The sequence below is a fragment of the Phalacrocorax carbo genome, chromosome 15 (assembly GCF_963921805.1).
Source record: "Phalacrocorax carbo chromosome 15, bPhaCar2.1, whole genome shotgun sequence".
Classification (NCBI taxonomy): Eukaryota; Metazoa; Chordata; class Aves; order Suliformes; family Phalacrocoracidae; genus Phalacrocorax; species Phalacrocorax carbo.
In genome coordinates, this window is record NC_087527.1 from 16,151,120 (window position 1) to 16,171,831 (window position 20,712).

The window sequence follows — 20,712 nt, forward strand, 5'->3', positions numbered from 1 at the left end:
CCCGGCTGTCCCCTCACGGGGCCGGGGGTTCTTCTGGCGGCTGCTCTTACGGGATGTGAGGGGTTTGGGGGAGAGCGAGAGCCCCCCCAAATTGGGGCTGGGGTCTTGGGGAAGACCGTGAGCCCCCCCCGAACTGCGGTTGGGAACCCAGGGCACCGGGGCCCTTCACCCACAGTCGGCAGGGCCATCGCCCTACAGGTGTGCCGGCAACAAGAAACATCCTTCCCTTTCCAGCCCCCATCGTATATCGACTCGGGAAGGAGCAGGAACTCCACGCTCAGACTGGCCCACTGTGGGAGCCAGTAGCTGTCAATGTTTAACCCTATGGTGCGCTTCTGGTATAATCTCCACCTGCCTTTGCATTTGTTTGGCTCGGCACAAAGTTTGAGTGTAAGGGAGGGTGAGAAACAGCCAAGAATGGAAAAATAAGACATTTACATCATCATATATCATTATTTTATTTCAATTTTGCTTTGTTCCAAAAATAATTAAGGGACATCATAGGCAGCAGCAGGCACATCGGTGGGTTTTGCAGTTTGAGCCTCTAAAGATGACCAGAGGTCTTGTGCCAGGTACCGTACAAGGACAGAGCCTCTGGTCTCAACAACTCCTGGCTTCAAGGTAAATTTCTCATGAACATTCAGGGCCTCAGTCTGACTCAGTACATCTTGAAGTCAGTATAAGCAGATGAAAAGGAATGAAGATAGGGTAAATGGGTAGGCTTCTAAACATTTCCTTCCTCCCTCCCTGCCCCAGAACAACATTGGAAAAGACACATCATCAAGTAAGAACATCCCTTCCCTTTTACTGATGGGAAAGTGAGGCAGGAGAAGACTAAGTCACTTGTCCAAAGTTACTAAGGCAATCTGTGGAAGCACCAAGGAAGCTGTATTTCTCCATTGCCCTAGTCCACTACCTCAACTGTTCACTGCCCTCCTCTGTCCTCACCTGACACAATGCAACCAGAAGCATCGCGGAAAGTACGGCTGAAATAGTTTAGCACAGGAGGGTTTGAGCACTATAGCCCCTATCGGCTTATGAACAGTTTGGATCAGTTCTGGTTGCTGTAGTTTATGATTTCCTTAGTCTACCAAGCCAGAACCACTCCCAGCTCAGCAAAGCAATCAAGATTATGCTAAAGAGTTTAAAATATTAAAAGCCCCAAGATCAGGTCTTTGGAAATACAGCAAGTGTCCAATCAGTTCAAGTCCCACTCGGGACTGCAGTTAGGATCAGATGTTGTGCTGAGCTGTCCCCTCTGGATATCACAAACCACACAACCTTAGCACAGCATCACCCAAGAGGGAGGAGGGTATTCAGCCTTATGATGTTAATAACTGTTGTAGGGGCTTCTTGAAAACATACCCAGGAGCCTGCATGCTGTGTAGATCTCAGGTGGTGCTCCGGGCTTCAGCACTCATTCTCCGAAATTTCTGCAGGTAGACAGTGATGAAGATAACCAAGATACCCTGGAGGAAGAGGAGGATGAAGAGACAGAGCTGAGAGAGGAGGGCCAGGCTGCAGTACCAGTGCTGGCATGTGGAGATGATCTCATCTTCTGTCAGATAGGCAATGACCCGGTCCTGCAGGTGAGCTGGGGAGGTGCATCTCACGTCCCTGTATAAGGTCCGGTTCTGCTGCCACTGGAGCCAGGAGCGCAAGTAGAGGATGTCACAGTTGCATTCCCAAGGGTTGCCCTGCAGGTAGACTGCCTGGAGGCTCTTTAGGTTGTCAAAGAGCCCACTGGGAATAGAGGTGAGCCTGTTGTAACCAAGGTGGATAACTTCAGCCGAAGAGCGGAAAGTCACTGGCAGTTTTGCCACAGTTAGGCCTTTTGACGTGCAGTCGATAATGTTGGTGGCACACTTGCATGGCATAGGGCATATGGGTATCACGAGTGGGAGGAAGCCAAGGAAGGACAAGAGGAGAATTCCACTGTTCATCTTCACCTGCAAGCACTCCCCTGGTGAGACGAGACTGGATGAGGTGGAGACCAGGCAAGTAGACACCGCACACCCTAGGACTGACACCACGGCCCAGGTCTGTCTTTGTTTGTTCTGAGGATGAGTTTCTAAAGTTGGGCGAATTCGATGCCCTTCACAGGAGATGCAAGAGCTCTGAAAAGAACAGAGTTAAAAGAGACATGCAAATTCTTGGTCTCTCATTACAGGAGAGGGAATGTTCCTGGTCTTCCAGCCCTGGATTTGAGGAGGGGCATGAACAGATAGCTACTGGGAGGCTTAGCTGCAGCCACCAAATTAATTTCCACTAGTCCTCAGAAGTGTACAAGAGCAGCCTGTATTTTCAGTGTTACTGGAGGCATATTACTAGCGTAGCCAAGAAAATTTATGTCAAGGCATCAAAAATTAGAATATGAAACTGCTCATGCTTTATCATAGCTCTGAATGATGTCTGTAAGCAAAGCTCTGTTCGTGCAAACTGCAAGAGAAGGTTCAGAAATAAATTTACTGTTATCAAAAGCAAAAAATAGCCTTTCCAGTTTTGAAAAGACATGACAAATAGTCCTTGGCCAGCAGAGAGGGTGCTGACCACTGACGGTGGAGGTCAGTGGAGTCTTCCACGCTGGACATTGCTCCAGCAGGTCAGTAATCTCCTCCTGGAGCTGTGACCGTGCTGGGAGACATGGGTCAACGAGCTGCCTTTGTATTGCAGTCTCGTGCCACTGCTGAACACATGAGCTGCTATAACTTCTTTAGGAGAACAACTACACGTACCTGCAACAAAGCAGTGCTTTTCTGTGCTATCTGTCAGCCAAATAAAAAGAAAAAAAGAACAGAAGGTAGCTTTGTTGACTTACCAGAGTAGTTCAATCCTTGCTTTCTTGCTGGCTTTACAACTATCTTAAGGCAGTCCAGCCAGTGCAGGAGTGTTTGCAGCTGCATAGCTGAGCTCCCGGATAATCCCTGTGCAGCTGGCTGGCAAGATAAGGGTCAGGCTTATCCCAGGGACACCTCCCACATCAGGCCTTCCTGCAAGTTTGCTGGTGTCACCGGAAGGTGAGGCTTCACTGAGCAAGTCTTCCAAGAAGTGGGAGCCGACACTGCTCACAAGAGCGTTTGCTGGGAGAGGTGCTGACAGTACTGATACCTGTGATTCTGGGCCCACGTGCTCAGCCCAGCAGAAACATCACGAAGTCTCAATGGCAAAGTAGTAACTCAAAACGCATTTCAACCTGGAAGGTGACGTTGCTGGTTTGTACCGCACTCCCTGAGCACTGTGGCCTTTGGTTTCCTATCTCATCGGGAAGATTATATTTGGCAGAGCGGTTAGACCTAGCACTTTGCAGTGTGTTGGTCCTGAGGTTTCCCTTAAGCGGTGACACAAATCTACTCCTGATTATCAGTGGAAGATCTGCTGAAAGAAACGGACTTCCAGTGACCACACTGGTGTCAATAGTTGAGGCAAGGAGAAAGATCCTCCAGGCACTTGCATCCTCTCATGATTCTTATAGGGGTAAAATATAACTCTTGGTGCTTCATTGCCTACATCAAAATAAACTAGTTAGATCCTCTGCTTGAGGAACTGCTCTTTGCATAGCCAAGTGAGTCGGCAGCTCTTGACAAGCGCAGCTTGCAGCTACCGAGAAAGACTGACCACATCCTTTATTCAGAAGTTGCATTACACATATACTTGAACAGAAAGTCCGAGGGTCAAAACTACATTTAGGTAGAATCTTGTCTTCGAGGCCATCGCCCCCTCACAGACATTCTTCTGCCATCAGCCTGACTCCAGGCATTGGCTACACTCCTAAGGATAAGGCCGCCAGAATTACATTGCGAAACTGTTGCACCGTTGGGCCCGGCTCTTCCTTACCTTGTACTGTGCACATTGTACAGAGCAGAAATGATGAACGCCCTGAATGTGCTGATGCAAAAGAGATTTAGGGCGTAAACAACAGCAGAATTTGGCCCTAACCAAGGGAAAATCTCTGATGCTCTAAACAGAACAATTAAGCTTTAGACTTCTATTAAATCGGAGCAGATCATTCCAGCTATTTCACTGTGGCAGGCAGGCAGAGTGGGAAAGAGATCTTAGGCTAACAAACGGGCCCAGTTTTTCCTGCAGGACCTGCTTTCCACTTGGGAGCAGCCCGACTACCGCAGGGTAGGTTTGCTCAGCAACGGCCGCGTCTCTGCATTTGGTGCTACTTTTTTTCAGAGGCAGGTGTTCAGGCCAGGCGTGGCACGGAGCTGATCTAGAGCCAGACCCATCCTGGCTCTGCACGCAGCACAGACGCAACAGTGCTCCTTTGGCTGCTTATAAAACGGATTTCCTGGGACTGGCTCCCGCCCAGCTGCCCGTGGCTAATTTAGACACTGCTCCTAGGGGAAGCTTAAAGATAGAAGAACTTCAGGGTCATCTTGTTCAGCTTCTGACACAAACACAGGCGAGAAACCCCACGCAGGAAACCCTGCCTGGAGCCTGCTCTGATAGAACTGGATAAAAGGAGAAACAGCGCCAGTTTTGCTCTCTCCTGCCCATAATGTATCACCAACGCTGCTCAAGGGGACTGAAAATTAAACAGAAAGAGGTTGTTTTTTTGAATGTATTTATTTCACTGATCAATTCAGGTAGTAAACATTATTATTAATAATAATAACAATAATCATTTAATAAAATGGATATGTTTTAAAAGGTTTCATTTTTCTTTGTTCACAATGACAAAATGTTCAAACAGAAATTTACAAAAAAATATATATTATAATAACCCAACAGATGGACAGAAAACAAAGAGCCTAGGAATGGAGCAGGGGGTGAGGAAGTTGCATGGCAGGAGCAAGCCAGCATTAAAGCGCAGCGGGGTTTGTGAGGAGGAGCAGGGAATGCCATCGCCGAGCACGAAGAGCGGGACCCCCTCCTTGTCTGGGGGAGGCATGCAGGGAGGCAGCAAGGACTGCTCAGGCAGGACCAGCACAGCAGCGACACGTAAGGAGCTCACGCCACAGCCCCCTCTGCAGCGGGGCGCGAGGTCCCACACACTGTACCGACAGCCCCAGCTGCAGCCTGGGACAGCTCTGCGGCACGGGACACCGGCCCGGCAGCGACCCACGCAGCAGGGCCAAGCTGGCAGAGGCGCGGGAATGCGCCGGGTGGTGCAGGGGTCGCACATGAGGCTGTGGAGGGTTGCATGAGGGGAGGTGTTAAATTACTTTCCAATCCACACTTCTAACTGCCAGAGCCAAATGGCCAAGCTACATTTGTTCAGGAGTCTCTTCTCTGCTTACTGTGCAGCTCCATGCAGCAGTACAAAACATTCCTCCTTTACTAAACAGATGCCACCTTCCAGGACAGAGTCGGAACCCCTGGTGCCCCCAAAGTCAATCTCTAAGTCGCTTTCAGGCAGCCCCCCAAGCTCTGGTGCTCTGGGCAGGGAACGTCCTACACGGAGGCGTGATTTCAGCAGTACCGCTGCCCCTCTTCAGAAGCCATTGCTGGTGCCTCACTCCTGTACATTTTTTTCTAAGTGCAACTTGAACCACCTTCACCAGCTGGCCGAGGGAGGCTTCAGCTCCCTGCGACAGACTTGTGACTATGGACTTGATGTAGAAGCCATGTGCGCTGAGCTGATGGAGACTTCCTCACCCTGAGGGACAGGGGCAGACTCACCCTCAGCAATCCTGCCTGCCTGTGACCAGAGTACCCTGTGCTCTCACCAGCACACAGCACTCCCGCACTCAGCCCAGGATAAAAGCTGTCAGCTCAGCTATGTCAAATTTAAAGGGTAAAGGCCTCTAGGAATCTTCTAGGAATTAATGTGTTTGAAAGTGGAACGTCTCTAGTTGGACAGGGCTCATTTGCAACAGAATATCCTCTTCACAGACAAGACCAGTATAAGAAAAATAGGGAACAGGTACTGCAAGGCGCTTCCCGTTATGCTAGCATGGATAAAGCTGAGAACTCAGCAGCCCTGCTTTGGAAAGCAGCAAACCAGCTCCAGAAAACCTGGAGGAAGCTCCTGTTTCAGGCTACTCCACTGCTCAATTAAGCACATCGCACAAAGAAAGGCTGTATTTCCTCCTTAAGTACCTTGGACCTGCATGTTATTGAAGACAAGTGGAACCCTTCCCCTCTCCTGCGCTAGCACTGCCTCTGACACTTATGAGCACAATACAGGGGAGAATGAAAGAAAAAAAAAAAACCCTTGTTGGACACCGCTCTTGCCCAGCCGGCATATTTCTGCCAAGGGGCTTCTACCCTGGCTTGTCCTTCCACCCTGTGCCAGGCTCTCTCCCCTGCCTCTGCAGCCCATGTTCTGGCTCAGCAGAGGCTCTGTGCAGTGAATAACTGGAACCAGCCAACCTACCCACCACCCGGATGAGCCCTGATCAGGACTCCCAAGCCCCATGGGGGAATCAGACAAATGCAGTGCCTAATAACAGAATTTAGGGCCTGGCTATTCCTGGCCAACACTGTGCTTCCTACCCAGGGAGAGCTACTGGGGAGAGATGGAGATGGAGGAGCAGATACAAAGGGGTAAAGGGGCAGAGGAATCAGTCCAGGAGCCAGAGGAGCAGAAGGGCCCAGCCCATGGCAGCACTCCCTGGAGTCGGAGGGAAGAGCCAAATCTCTCTCCCTCCGACGGCTCTGGTTCCCTGCGAGCATGGCAGTGTTGCTGGTGAGGCCTGCCCTGTCAGGCACATCACACTCAGGGGCTCTGTTCTGGCTGAACTAAAGTTAAAAATACTGCAGGAAGCAAGAACAGGACAGAAGCTGCTGCCTGGGGAGTGCTCTTATCTCTGCCCAGCAGATCCACCAGGCTTCCCAGCACTGAGACAGAAACAGCCTCAGACCAGGGAGGGGGAGAAGGGCTGAGTCCCAGGGGAAGGGCAGGGAAGCAAATGCCAAGCTTGCTGGGCTGCACTCAGCCCCATGCAGTGACCCAACACCTGCCTGGCAGGCAGCTTGCAGATCCCTGGTACAAGCCTACAAAAACTGTGCCTTGCCCCCGGAGAAGCTCAGAGCCAGCAATGCGCTTGTGGGACCACAAAGCCCCGGGGGTAGGGCACAGCTCTGCATTTGGGGTTGGATTTCAGTCCTCAGGTTTCTACCCTCTCCAAAGCAGTCCTGGCTAAGCACTCTGGCTGCTGTGGTGCTTTTCAGAGCAGATGCTGGAGACACACTGCAGTTGGATGACCAGAGCTAAACCACGCGATACCCTCACCCAGCTACTGCAGAGGCCCTGGGGTTCCTCTACCAACACCTCCAGCCTGCTGTGGGAGGAAACCATGGCTGGGAAGGTGCTCACTCCCATCATCTCCCTGCCGGCAATAGTGAACAACTCATCCTCTCTGCCAGAAAGACATAACTGAGAGCAGTAGAAGCCATTTTCTTCTATCTGACCCCAAGAGACTCAGTCCTTTGCTGCTCAGTGCAAAAATGCTGGAGTTTCTTGATAGGAAAAACAAAACCAACCCATTAAACAAAAAACTCCAGAAAACACCCCGGGCAGGAAACCAGGCAACCATCAGGACCCCTGAGCAGGTCAGTGCACACAGAAACCCCCAGCCCTAGCTCTGTGGGCCAGAGCTGGCCTCAGGCTGAGGAGCCCGAGCAGTGCAGGTCAAACTCAGAGGAGGGTATGGCTGCCTTTACAATGCTTGTGCTGGCCCCAGACAAAGGGAAGGGGGAGGGGGGCACAGCACCTCAGTTGGGAGTAAACATTTACGTGCATTGACACAGATAGTCTTCAAGTTTGTACACCAGAGAAACCAGGACTTTAAATACCAGAGCATTCCCAAAACAAGAGATTAGTACATGGGAAAGGGAGATCTTTTTCTTTTCTTTTTTTTTTTTCTCTTTAAGGATGCCTTACAGACTTCCCAGGCTATTTAAAAAAAAAAAAAAAGAAAAAAGAAAAGAAAGAATAATTATTAAAAAAGAAATACACATCAGTAAACTGTTAAGTGACCAGCCTCCTCCACAATCCAGCTGACCGCAAAGCCAGCATTGCTGCTAATAAATTAGAGGGTGCAGGTGCAGCTCTTGCCCACAAGTCTCTATACAACAGGAAACCTTTTCTAAACGTACACAGCTCTTGCCAGTCCTCAGATGGTCACTGGGGGATTCCCTCTGCCCTCTGAGTACCTGCCTCTCACTGATCCTGCATCTGCTGCTGCATCTTCTGCAGCATCTCTTGCATCCGCCGTAACTGCATGAGACAGAGAAGAGAGTGTCAAAAAGGGATCTGTTGTGGCCGGGAGCTGGTGATTTGCACTGGGGGTGGTCCATTGGGGCTGACAAAGGGATCCCTCAGAGAACATCAACTCCTGCCTGAGAGCAGAGGCATCTGTTTCTGGGGTGGAACAGAGCCACGTTCCCCTGACAGAGGAAGCCACAGCATTCACACCCTCTCCTCCACACCAGGAGCCCATGATGGTGGGAGGCAGGAGCAGGAAGCCCCAGGACAGCTTCTGTGGAGCAATCCTGAAAACTCCTCAGATCCCAGCTCCAACACCAAGGAGGCCCAGGCAGAAACAGGTCTCACCTCCTCATCCTTCATTTTGATCAGCTTCTCTGTCTCAGTGTCTGGTGTTGGGAGAGGCAGGATAGGAATCGGGCTTTCTATCCTGTTGTCCTGAGTCAGCTTGCTGGAGAGAGAGAGAGAGGGAGAGGGAAGAAACACAGTCAGTCGTGGTTGAGGCTGGCTGGTTTTGGTGTCACCAAGTGATGGGGGCCACTCACGATGGCAGAACTGCCAGCAATGTGGCAGGATGCACCCAGCCAGGTGGAGGGGCCATGGAGCAATCCAGCCCAGAGGTGTGGGATGCACGCAGATGCAGAATGAAACCAGAGTCAATAAAGGTTTTCAAAATAGAAGCTTGTGGGTAGCTAACAGAGAAAACCCAAACCAGGTTTACACTGAGAGCAAACACAGAAAAAAGACTGATGTTTCTGACTACCTTTTGTAACTGCATTGGCAAGCTTAGCAGGGACATTTACAGAAGACTTATCTGGTCTCCTCTGGCTCACCTGTGCATGTGCCTCCACATATACACAGCATCAACACAAACTATCAGCATCCCTAAGGCACCACATGCTCACACCATGGTCCTTTTTTTTCCCAGGAAGATAAAACCAGGGGAGTAGTTTAACAGCAAAGCCTGCCCTCATATTCAGGAGGTGGGAGACGTGAGCCACAGGAGGCACAGCGCAGCAGCACTGCAATGAGGGCTGGGGGTGCACACGGGTGCAGGCAGGGGACAGAGGAAGGAGGCGACTTTCTTCCAAAAGTCAGAGCTCTCCGTAGGTGAGGAGGGGGTGGTAGCAGCCGGAGATGCCTGGGCTGAAACTGGGAATTCAAGATGCCACTTGCAGGCGTTCACCGCTTGGAGTCACCGTTGGCTCATTATTAAGTCAGTTCCAGCCCTGGAGGTTGGGATCTCTGCCCAGACTGTCCCTCTAGACAAGGACCCTTATCCCATTGCTAGAAATGGCCACACTCGGGTTTCTGAGACTTGTTCACTGTAACTAGCCATGGCGTGAGAAACAGTACCAAACTTAAGCTTTTCTTAAGCTGAGCAATTGCTTTTCATCAAGCTCTTCTTTTAATAGATACATAGCCTACCTAAATAGCAGCTGTGACACTTCTCACAGTTCTCTAGCATTTAACATAGTTATTTTGGGACCCCGTATTCTCACTGTTGAAAAAGACAGGCTCGTCTGCTATGCAAAAGTACTGAGACACACTGGGTGTGAACAGAATGTGCCAACCTCGCCGTTTGCACACATGCAGGACTGTTCCTTGATGAAGCACAGCCATTTCTGCTCTGCAACGTGGCAGCACAGAGCTACCCGGCCAGTTCAGGCAGGAAGTGAAGGGGGAGATTTACAACTGATGAGCCAAGACCTACTTAAACTTGAAAATTATCACTAGCATTTCAGTCATGGAAGGGAGAAGGGAAAAAAAAAAAGTTTCAAATGAGAATCCCCTGAGTGTTCTCTCTTCTATTTTCTGATCACTGTGACTAAAACCACAGAGAATCAAATGTAATGGGAGGATAATGCAGAGAAATCTCTGGAGATGTGTTAGGAGTCTTGCTAATTGCCTGGGCTCTGTTGTCTGAGAAACAGCAGCATCCCAAGGGTCATGCTGTCATTTGGCCAGAGCTGCAGACTGCAGAATGCCTTCCTCTTTGGCAATGCACACAGCTATCACCCACCAGAAAGACGGTTTATCCCCGGTTTCATTAGGCTCGATGCATTTCACCCAGTGCTAGGAACAGCTCTTCAAAAGAATCTCCAGGCCTATTTCCCAAGATCTGCACGGGGAATCCTCAGACAGGAACATGGACTCTCAGAAGCATCCCCACCATGGGTTCAGGCTGTGCAAGACATGCTTGGATTTGCTATTTTACTTCCCAGTGCCATTCCCCAGGCTGCAGCCCACCACAGCCCCAGGAGACCCATGGCCTCCTGACCGACAAGCCATTCTGAGAGCAATCCCAGCTCTGCAGAGAGTGAGACACCCCTGCCACCTCTGGTTGAAGCAGTGGGGACCCACCTGGTCATTTGCTGGATGCACTGAGCTCGGTAGTTCTCATAGTGGACATCGCAAGTGACGTCCTTCAGGTCATGCATGTGTGTCCGGATCAGCATGTTCCTCAGCTTCACAAAGTCGCAGTGTGCCTGGTTTTCCACTGCAGAGGCAACAACAAGAGAGTGCTTGGATGTCACACCTCACCAGCCCCCTCCAGGAAGCCCCTTCTCACCTCCTGTACACCCAGGCTGGACTAAAACTCCCCCAGGGCTCCCTTCTCATCCTCCCCCCACCCTCCTCTCCATTGCCACTGCCTGGGGCTCTCCCCCTGGCCCTGGCACAGGCCTTGATGATGCTCTGTGCTTCTCAGTGCCGAGGTCAGGTTGCTATGGTCACTGTGTTCCCAGGACTTTTTCTGGGTATGAGGATTAATTAAGCATGTACAGTAGACCCCTGAAAGCGGACACTGCTCCCAGGTACACAGGATGTCGCTGTTATAACCACAGTGAGCCCAGCTGGTGCTGGAGGCAAACTGCTCATCTCCTTGGAATTTAGGACTGATTGAAAGGCCCCTTTAGGCAAAATCAGCCCCTGAGGGGCAAAGCCATGAGCAGGCAATGGTCTGGAGAGCTGAAAGAGCTGCTGTTACCATGAGGAACCAGGCCCCGGGCAGCAATGCGGGGCTCTGCAGGGAAGCGTTGAGCTCAGTAGCAGTGTGCTTGCCATGGTCATCTCCCTTTACCTCTCTGCAGGGCTGGGGGAAGGCCCAGGGTTTCAGAAAGTTGATCCCACTGCCAAATACCAGCACCTGGACAGGCACAGCCCCTCCAGAGCCAGCAAGAGAGCAGAGCCAGCAGCTGCGCAGCCCAAGCAGAGAGCACCAGCCCACAAGCGCACACACAAGCTTTTGGGATCTGAAGCTGCAAGACCTTAAAGCAATGCACCAGCATGGGGGAATCAGCAACAGCAGCAAAAGCCATTCCAGGGTTATTCTATCTTTGAGCTTTTTTGATTTTTTTTCCTTTCTAAAGGGGGAAAATTCAAGACAAACACATTGTGCATCAGCGCAGCCTCCAGTCCAGCAACTCCAGCACATACAGAAGCAGCAGAAGAGGAGAGAGTGCCGGAGTGTTTATGATTCAGTTTGGCTGAGGGCAATGGCTTCTCCCCAGAAACTAAACTGGCAATGTGCAGCCTCCCCCCCTTAATAAGAAGCCATGTCCTAGTGCATTAAAGCCCAGGCATTCTGCCATTCACACTGGCGTCTCTCGTCCTCCCTCTGTCATGGTTTCAGAGGCAGGTTGATTGCTACACCCCCAGTACCAGAACTCCTGAGCAGGTCTCAGTGGCTCTGTCCCTACCCTACCTTGTCCCCTGCCACGTGCCAAAGGAGGCACAGTCACAGCCATGAAGATCTGGGCTCCCCGCTGCGGTCCCTGTTGCGTGTGCCCATCTGTCCTTCCCCCATCCCTGCTTACTCCCACTCACAGTGCCGGCTCCCAGGCACTGCGCTTACCTTCCACAATGCCCCAGGGGTAGAGCCGTCCACGGACTCGCTGGCCTTTTGCCTCCACCACTGTGTTACTGCCGATGACAGCAAAGGGAGCGCTCTCCTGGAATGAGAGGCATCGCTGAGCCCAGCTCAGCCCAGGGCTGCCCATGGATCCCTCCTCCAAGGGCCAAGCTGAAGTGGAGATGAACAGGAGGAGGAAAGTGCTGGTAGGAGAGGCACAGGGATATCCACACGTGCCCCAGCACAGGACACCACAACCCAGCAGCAGAGAAAAGCCTAAGGCACTGGGATCTGCGGATAGCCTGATTCCTAGCCTGACCTTCTCAGCTGTCTTGAGGGCAGTTGTGTCTCTGCAGGTGCCTGCATCCCTTTGAGGGGAAATTCTACAAGGAAGCCAGAGTAGAGAGGCTTGAACACCAAGCAAGTGGGGCAATGTAGGCCAAGAGCTTGCCAGGCAGGGAGGTGCAGGCTGTGCGCCCCTCTGTGCTCAGAAGGGCATCAAAGCACATTGCACCTCTCTGACAGGAGAAACAAGGCCATACCACATGCACACACAGGGTGGCTCAGCTTGGGAGAGGGTCAGGCCTGGGCTGCTATGGCCTCCAGACAGGCCAGCATGATCACATTGTCTCCCCCCATGCAACTGATGTGTCACAGTGGTGCCTCATCACTCACAAATCGCTCCTCCTCACTGATGGCATCGCTCAGAAATAGGTGCTTACAAATGCTGTACAACCCAGACTCCATCTTAAACATACAGGTTGGAGTGGACCAAGGAACGACTGGCACTGCCTGGTGGGACAGCAGAAGTGCTGTGTCTTCATGCCATGCTTGACTTCATGGCACCAGCAAGGACATCAGCACCTTCTCCAGGCCATCTACCATGCGAGCCAACGTAGGCTGTCCCCTGGGTATCAGTAGCACAAGCCTTTGGCACACACAGGGCAGCTCTGGCTTCTTCTGGAGCAACTGACATACCCGTGAGCCACACTCCCCAGTCCCCTGCTGAGCAGGTTCCTTACCTTCAGCTCTCTATCTTGCTGCTTGAACTCCTCATCTTCATCAGAGTCACACTCAGGGAACTGGTATACTTTAATGCCAAATTTGTCAATCTCTTCCCGGATCTGTGTCCATGCAAGACAAAAAAAAAAAAAGGACACAATACAGAAATGCTGGGTTTATTCCCTGGTTGTGCTACCGTGGACTTGCTATAGCCTACAGATGGCAAAAGGATTTGATGTTTCTTCTAGAGCTGGCCTTTCTGCAGACACCACTTCCCTTCTCACAGCAGACCACTGCTGCAATTAGATTTGCAGGTACTCTGTGTGTGTATATATATACACACACACGCACACACTACATACATATATATTCATCTGTCCCCTCCCACCCCTGCTGCCACATCAGGTATACCCCTGTAGAGAAAGAGCATCTCACCCTCTCTTTTAGTTTCCGGATCTCAGAGGGGATCAGGCAGTCGGCTTTGGCAATCAGGGGCACAATGTTAACCTTCTCATGCAGAGCCTTCATGAACTCAACATCCACAGGCCTCAGCCTGCAGCAGGGAGGAGGAGGGACACGGTTAGCAATGTCACACTGGGCAGCTGCCCTCCAGCTTCTCCCACCACCAGCACGACGGGGAAAGGACAGCACTGCCACAGGAGCCTGGGGCAGCACTGGGACAGCCCTCAGCTAGGGCTGTATCTTCTGGAAAGCTGTCTCAGGTTTTAGCTGCTGATCACCTCACACAGACACGGGCTGGGTATTTGCTCCCTTGCAGGCCAAACACCACCCAGGCCACAGCCCCGGGCCTCCCTCCGGCTGCCCTGTGCCGCAGGCAGCCAACACGGCCCCCCAGCTGCTCCAGGCTAGGCTGGCACACGAGCCAGCAAGGGGCAGGGACTGAAGGCAGCTTAAAACTCCCTTTCTTACCCATCAGCGGGGCTTAGCTAGATAGGAAGATCAAGCTGTGTGGCATTATTTCTCCTGATTTCCGAAACAGGCTGCAGGCCTGAGGGAGATCCGCTCTGCCTGATCCCAGGCAGTCTGTCATGCCAGCGAGGGCAAGGGAGGTGGTGGGATGCTCAGCTGAGGGAGAGCATCCAGACAGCTCTTCTCCTGTGCCAACAGCCCTGCCAACGTACAAGCCGCTACAGGGCAATCCTGGGGCGCAAGGGGCTTCCCTCCAGACTGAGCCATACCCCGGCCCTGAAGAGGGGCACTCACCCGTGCCCGAAGGGTGAGATGAAGTAGAGGCAGCAATGCACTCGGTTGTCCTGGATGTTCTTCCTGTTCAGGCCGCTCTCATCACGGAAATACTGTTCAAACTGCTGGTCGATGTAGTCAGTGATGGGCTTCCAGCTGGGGAGGGCAATTCAATCAAAACAAAATCACGTGTCTAACAGGACACTGTCTCCTAGGGACCATGAGGCAGTATCATCCCCTTCCCGCTGCCAGACCCCCTTCCTGTGAGGCAGCAACAGAAAACAGACGTGGCCAAGGACTAGGAGGAAGGCATCATGGCCTGCTCACCACTCAGTGTTGTTAACAGCATCTCCAAAGCCTGGTGTGTCCACTATGGTCAGCTTCAGCTTGACACCCTTCTCCTCAATGTCCACCGTGTGCTTGACAATCTCCACTGTCTGGTTGATCCTCTCTTTGAACAGGAATATGTGAGTTAAAGCCAGGTAATAACCGGGGATCCCTGCTCACGCTCACCACAAGCCAGCTCCCTCCTTATCACTGAGCACAGGGAGTAACATGGGTCTCAAAAAACCCTGATCATCCTCTAAGGAGCCTCAAGGGAGTGGTACTGTGGGAGGCCAGCAGCAGGCAGACAGACTCTGAGAAGATACACAAACCTCTGAAGGGCTTGTAGCCCAGCCACTCTGAACGTTTTGTCCACCCATTTTGTAAGGGAATCCCTACCACGCTCCAGCACCCAAGAACAACAGACAAATCTCCACATCTCAACCCAAAGGGCTAGTGCTGCTCTGCAGCCTTGTCCTCCCTTCATAGGGCAGGAGAGGCCCACAGCCAAACCCTTGCTCAAATACTAGTGCCTCTGCAGCCAGCAAAGGAAAGCAGAGCAACAAACAACAAGGCTGGAATCCAGCCGAGCCTGTAGCTGCTGCTGAAGCAAGGAACCAAAGTACTGGTCCTATGACAGTCTTAGACCTGTGGGCACAAGAACCATTCACCCTCTTTACCCCCAACTTACCCTCTGCGTTGAGGAGCTTCCTGTCTTTGTAGAGGTCTGTCAGGAACAGGCTATTCACCAGCGTGGACTTCCCCAAACCTGACTCTCCTAATTGACAGAGTGCAAAGGGGAGGAGGGAAAAGCGAGCATCATGACCCACTAATTGACTTACAAATGAAACTCTGAAGGAGGCTTTGAATCCTGAGCCAGAGGAAGTGACAGAGATGAGCTGTCAGAAACTGTTTATGGCATTACATTTTTCCAGCAGTGGGAGGACTTTTGCTGCAAGATGTCTCAATCCAGACCTGATGTTTCAATCCTCAAACCTGATCTCCCAGCTCCCCCATCCTCCCTCCCCTTCCCTTGGTCCCTGGCTGGCCCTGCCTTCACCACCCAGACCAGCCATTCTGTTGGAGGAGAAGCTACACTCGGTGCTTTCTTGAGTGGGCTATGAGTGTCAGGAGGGGCCCATTCCTCCCAGGGGAACAGTGCAACTGCAACGCAGGCTGGGGAGCCAAGCAAGGTCTGAGACAAGGACCACAACAGAGCGAGGGAAGGATCCAGATGCTAAGGGAGCACCTAAGGGAAGTCAAGGGAGCTGGTCCCCTCCACGCACCCACTGTGTGGCCCAGCCACCTCCATCCATGGGTAGTCTCACCTGCGACCATCAGGGTGAAGTCGAAACCCTTCTTCACGGATTTACGGTGGACCTGGTTCGGCAGAGTGGCAAAGCCCACGTACTGCTTCTCATGGTCCTGCAGGGCAGAGGTGGATGGGAGCAGGTCAGGGTGTGCCGCCCCTCCCGCTTGAGCCTCACACAGCAACAGGGAGCTGGACTCAAAAAGCCCCTGAGGCAGAGCCAAGCGGTAGCGGAGAGGTCAGTCCCTGCCCTGGCAGTGGTGTGTAGGGCAGGGCACACACCTCCTCTAGGCTCAGGGGCTTCTGCCCTTCCTGCAGGTGGGCACCGAGGGCCACCTCCCCTCAGCTGCAGCCCTGCTCAGCTGCTCTCGCCAGCAGACGCGGCAGTCCACAGCAGCCTCCCAGTACAGAGAGCACAAGGGAAAAGGCACATCCCACTGTTCCCATCAAAGAGCACATCCGGGGCTGCTACTGACACATAACTTTCCTAACTCTGCTTCTCCTGTGCTTCTCTGCACAGTCACAGGCTCCCTTCACAGCAGGGTCACCAAATGCCACCTCTCCCCAGGTCTTTCAGAGCCATTTCTGCATCTCTCCCCCCAGAGGCACGTGTGGTACATGATGGAGAGCTCTCTGTAATTAGCACCCCGGGGCTTGTGGTGTCCTGAGCCGTGTCTAGAGGAAGCTGCAGTGGTTTGGCTTCTGCTTGACCTGAGAGGGGATTATTTCTCGCTGTGTCACAGCCACTCCTGGCTGAGTAAGAGGAAATCCTGAATAATCTCTAGTGTTATTTCCAAAGAGAGTTCAGGGAGCATGGGAAGTGGGAAGATGCAAAAGCACTGAGAACACAGGTAGGGTGCTTTTGGTGAGGGTATTACATATGGTATTGCTGGAGAGTTACCTATTGCCTAACCACCCCCAAGACACAGACCCCCACCACGGAGTGCTCTCCTACCGTGTAGAAGCCGTAGCCACCCCACAAGCATGGCTCACGCTCTGTACAAGAGCGCTAAGTGCATGCAAGGAGCGACATGACCAACGGCGCGTTTCACAAGCACACAGCCCGCATCCCGCAGCCAGGAGCGAACACGCAGCCTACGCTGCGTCCCAGGGCACACACCCTGCTCATGCAGAGCACGTCCTGAAAGGCAAACACGGTTCATCTACAGGATTCACAGACCTGCTCCAGCTGCTGCCCTCCGGCTGGGCTCAGAGCACGGTCTGGTGCTCGCAACTCGGGCAGCTGCAGCTAACTGCGGACCACGCAGCCCGGCCACTCCAGCCAGCCAGCCTCCTGAGCACCCCTGGGCCTTCACAGCCCGCACCCCCACAGCAGCGCGTTCCCCTTCCCAGGCCTTGTCACAAAGGGAGAGTGGCAAACCCTGGCAAACTCCTCCCTTCTCACACACTTTCCAAGCTAGACCCAAGGGGAAGCAGCCATTAACAAATGCCTGAGCTAGAGAGATCATAGATTCTGCATTTCACAGCACTTAAAATAAGCATACCCCTGGGGTTCACACCACAGGCAAATCCACAGAGCCAGAGTTCTTCAAAACCAGCCCCAGTGCCCACCCAGCCACGGATGCCTTCAAGCATATGGCTGTCCTCTCCCCGCAGCTCTCTGGCACTTGCTCTCCAGGCACAGCAGGGAAGGCCTCTGTTCCTAAGTTTAACTATCTCCATTCCTGGGGCACACACTCAAAGAAACACGAATTATGATTTGGCGTGTTGAGCTTAGGGCAATGCTGACTCGCACCTATTGCCATACTGCAAGTGAGCAATGCGGCTCCGCAGCAGCCCTCTACAGCCCCTAGCTGCATGTCCACGCGTGTGAGCATACTCAGGTGTCCTCAGCTGGGCAGACTGAAAAGTTGTGGTGGGGACAGAGAGCAGAGAGGACACGGAGTCTCCTCCTCCCAATTTATGGCTGCTCTGGAGCTGCCCACTCAGACAGACATGGCTGATGGCCACTGTGGCAAGGACTCTGTTCTTTGGCACAGACACTGCCTTCTAGAAATCAGATCTGGTTCGGGTCTCAGACTTGGTCACTTCAGCTCTGACAGACAGAGTGACCGTGGGCTCTGGTCTCCCTCCCTTCCTTGCTAATGTAGCTGGAGTAACGCTGCTCTACCACCCCACAGTCCAGAAAGGCAGGAAGGGACAGAGCAAATTAAATTAGAGAGAAGTGGGGAGAATTAGAGAGTGCCTGAAGCGCTCCACTGGCAGCTCTAACGGCTGAGCTAAGCAGCGCTGGCATCCCACAGCAGCGGTGCAGCAAGCAGAGGTGAGGCCTCAGGGTGAAAAGCGATGGCAGCTCTGACGAGCTGTACGTGGCAAAGCAGTGCCTGCCCGGGGGACACTGCGATCTGCCACCCGAAAGGCTCCGTAAAAGGTAAACACAAGGTGTGCAAAGGAGGGTGACAAATGTGACAATGGCGAGATCTTTGGAAAGACAACGATCACCCGCTCTCTCCAGTGACTTGACATGTGAAATAGCGCTAGTAACACACTAATAAAACCATAGCTAAGGCTCGGGGTTTGCCTCTCATTTTCTTCGTATTTTAACCTAGGTGACTAAGGGCTGACAAGGGAGACACCAGGGAGCTGAGCTCTGGTGCAGCTCTACTTACTTCAGCCAAGACTAACTGGCTGAACCTGATCTCTTGTTTCTGTTCAGCCCAACCAAGAAAGAGGAGACTTACTGTACCTCTGGTTACCTCCCCATAGCTCGGTGGAATCAGGACATTTGAAATGAGCAAATCCTGGCTGGCGCACGACGCTGCCCTTTACTCATGACTCATGAGGTCATTTCCCTTGCATTAAGGAAGGTCAGTACTGAGCACACGGCCACGACAAGAGCTTCCCTTGCAGTGGGAGGCAGCCCAAGTTGCAAGGAGAAAAGCCCTGTCTGCAGTCATGCCCGCCTCTGAGCAGCCGTGGACGCACTGCAGAGCCCTGCCAAGAGCCAGAGCCAACGTGTCCGTCAAGGGGAAGGCAGGAGATGCAGGGGAAATTGCGGAGAGGGATCCCCTTGTTCTAACAGCCTTCTCTCAGGAACAATAGCACAGTCCCTGCACCACGGCCAGCCTAGAGCTGCTGTTCCTCATCTCAGCTTTCAGACAACCAACATGTGCTCCCACCCCAGCTGTGTTGGGACACTGTGACAGGCATGTGCCACCATCCCTGCTGGCGTGCCGACATCAACACTGCACTTCAGGAGCCCAGGCAGCCTCCTGAGCCTGGTGTCTGCCTCACTCGAAGCTCTACACCACTCACCATCTGCGTTAGGACCCAAGACAGACACTATCTGCAAGGCAACCATTCACAGGATGGAGAGCGATGAAGCGGGTGCAGAGGGCGGGGAGGGCTACTGAAGGAGGCAGGCAGCTTTCTGGGTTGTGAAAAGCTGAAATCCATTAATCAGATGAGAGACTTGGACCAAGGGAGTTCCTGAAGGCATCACAGCCCCCTCCACAGGCTCCTGACCCTAGTGAGCCAGCTCCCGTCAAGCTGACGCAGGCTGGGACAGCCGGTCGCTGCACTGCACTTCCCTTGCCAGACCCAGCTGTCGAGATCAGGCCCCGGCCAGCCGAGCCAGCAGCGCTCTGGCACGTGGAGCTCCTCTCCCCACTGCCTCCTCCACATGCCGCCTTTGTTCCCATTGGCATCCTGCTGCCACGCGCCCGGAACGTGGCCCACACACCGCAGCAGAGGCCACCAAGAGATGTGGCCGACCTTCGGGGCCCTGTTACAAACAAAAGCTCCACAAGCCAAGCAAAACATGTCTGTGCTCTCCCTTGGCACACACTCGCCGATTCACTGGACATCACAGCAACACACTGCGTCCTCGCATCCTCCACCACCCGGCCGAGGTGGCCAAGGCTCCCTGGCAGGCAGTGCTCTCCCTGGGAGTTCAAGCCAAGGAACAAACCACTGGTGGGTTCAAGTCCTGTTCCTGTTGAGGGTAGAGACATTCAGGATCTCTTGCATAAGAGGAAAAGCCATCCCCAGTACCAATGTGTCTGCAGGGCTGTCTGTACCTCCAAGAGAGGGTACACAGCACGGCCTCCATCACTCCTGCCACTCCTGAGTCCCCCCTCACCTCCCTGGTGGACGTGCTGTTTAAACTGATCCAGATCTTGTGTGACTTCACCATTCAGCCTGGAGATAAATGGAGCCTTGCTGCGTATATTCAAAAGGGCTAAAATTAAACACCACGGGACCACAGCAAATTTGAAGAATAGCCCGTGTGCCAGGTCTGGAGCAAACCCCAGAAATGATGGCGCTTGTGCTGGGACCCTGCCTCCACTTCTTCACGGGGTGGGGGGGCTCTCAGTGTAACAGCCTCCAGCATGAGCCGTCCAGCTCCCTCCCAGGCGGCCCTTCCTCCAGCCGTTCCCCTCTGGCCAGGCACGGCCCTCACATCCGCATCTGCATGAACCAGCACAGCCCAGCCCCAGAGAAGCAGACCCTTCGCTTCCTTTTGTTGCCAGAAAGCTGCATAAATTCATAACACAAACAGCCCCTGGGGCATCTCCCGCGTACATCTGTTGCCTCAGGCCGGGGGGTGAGCATGGCACTATCAGCAAAACCACTCGCCCATCAGCTGCAGCAGAAAGAAAACCAGCCAGCAAAGCACGGCGTTAACATGATAACACAAACCAGACTGTGTCTGGGCACACGCGCAGCGCTGGCTGCTGCCCTGAGCACCCCAAGCACACACACGCCATTCAGAGAGGGAATCACTGCATCAAATAACCGCACAAAAATATGTCGCACATCTCCCAGCTGTCCATGGTACCCCTCGGCCGTGCTCCCGCAGGTGCTGCTCCCCTCCTTTCTGTCCCCGCCACCTCTCCCTTA

At 53.0% G+C, this 20,712-nt stretch overlaps 2 protein-coding genes across 8 annotated transcripts in view; both read right to left on the reverse strand.

Moving 5' to 3' along the window:
• Nucleotides 1-439: 439 nt before the first annotated feature.
• GP1BB (glycoprotein Ib platelet subunit beta) lies at nt 440-4,409 on the reverse strand. Of its 2 annotated transcripts, XM_009512099.2 has the most exons (3): nt 2,819-4,409; nt 1,366-2,117; nt 440-667 (listed from the first exon to the last, which is right to left on the reverse strand). In XM_009512099.2, the coding sequence occupies exon 2, from the start codon at nt 1,941-1,943 to the stop codon at nt 1,392-1,394; it is 552 nt and encodes a 183-aa protein (XP_009510394.1). In that variant the 5' UTR covers nt 1,944-2,117; nt 2,819-4,409; the 3' UTR covers nt 440-667; nt 1,366-1,391. The 2 variants fall into 2 exon arrangements, with proteins under 2 accessions (XP_009510394.1, XP_064322647.1); XM_064466577.1 differs by having other exon boundaries at nt 440-2,117.
• Nucleotides 4,410-4,553: 144 nt separating this feature from the next.
• Nucleotides 4,554-20,712, reverse strand: part of SEPTIN5 (septin 5) — a 47,438-nt gene continuing 31,279 nt past the window's right edge. For all 6 annotated transcript variants that reach the window (XM_064466573.1, XM_064466576.1, XM_064466575.1 and 3 more), the window contains exons 2-11: nt 15,869-15,965; nt 15,232-15,318; nt 14,544-14,667; nt 14,238-14,372; nt 13,449-13,566; nt 13,034-13,135; nt 12,015-12,111; nt 10,523-10,658; nt 8,507-8,609; nt 4,554-8,170 (exon numbers count right to left, since the gene is read on the reverse strand). In XM_064466573.1, coding sequence (XP_064322643.1) covers nt 8,114-8,170; nt 8,507-8,609; nt 10,523-10,658; nt 12,015-12,111; nt 13,034-13,135; nt 13,449-13,566; nt 14,238-14,372; nt 14,544-14,667; nt 15,232-15,318; nt 15,869-15,878 — 969 coding nt within the window. In that variant the 5' untranslated portion in view covers nt 15,879-15,965 and the 3' untranslated portion in view covers nt 4,554-8,113. The remainder of the gene's footprint in view (nt 8,171-8,506; nt 8,610-10,522; nt 10,659-12,014; nt 12,112-13,033; nt 13,136-13,448; nt 13,567-14,237; nt 14,373-14,543; nt 14,668-15,231; nt 15,319-15,868; nt 15,966-20,712) is intronic.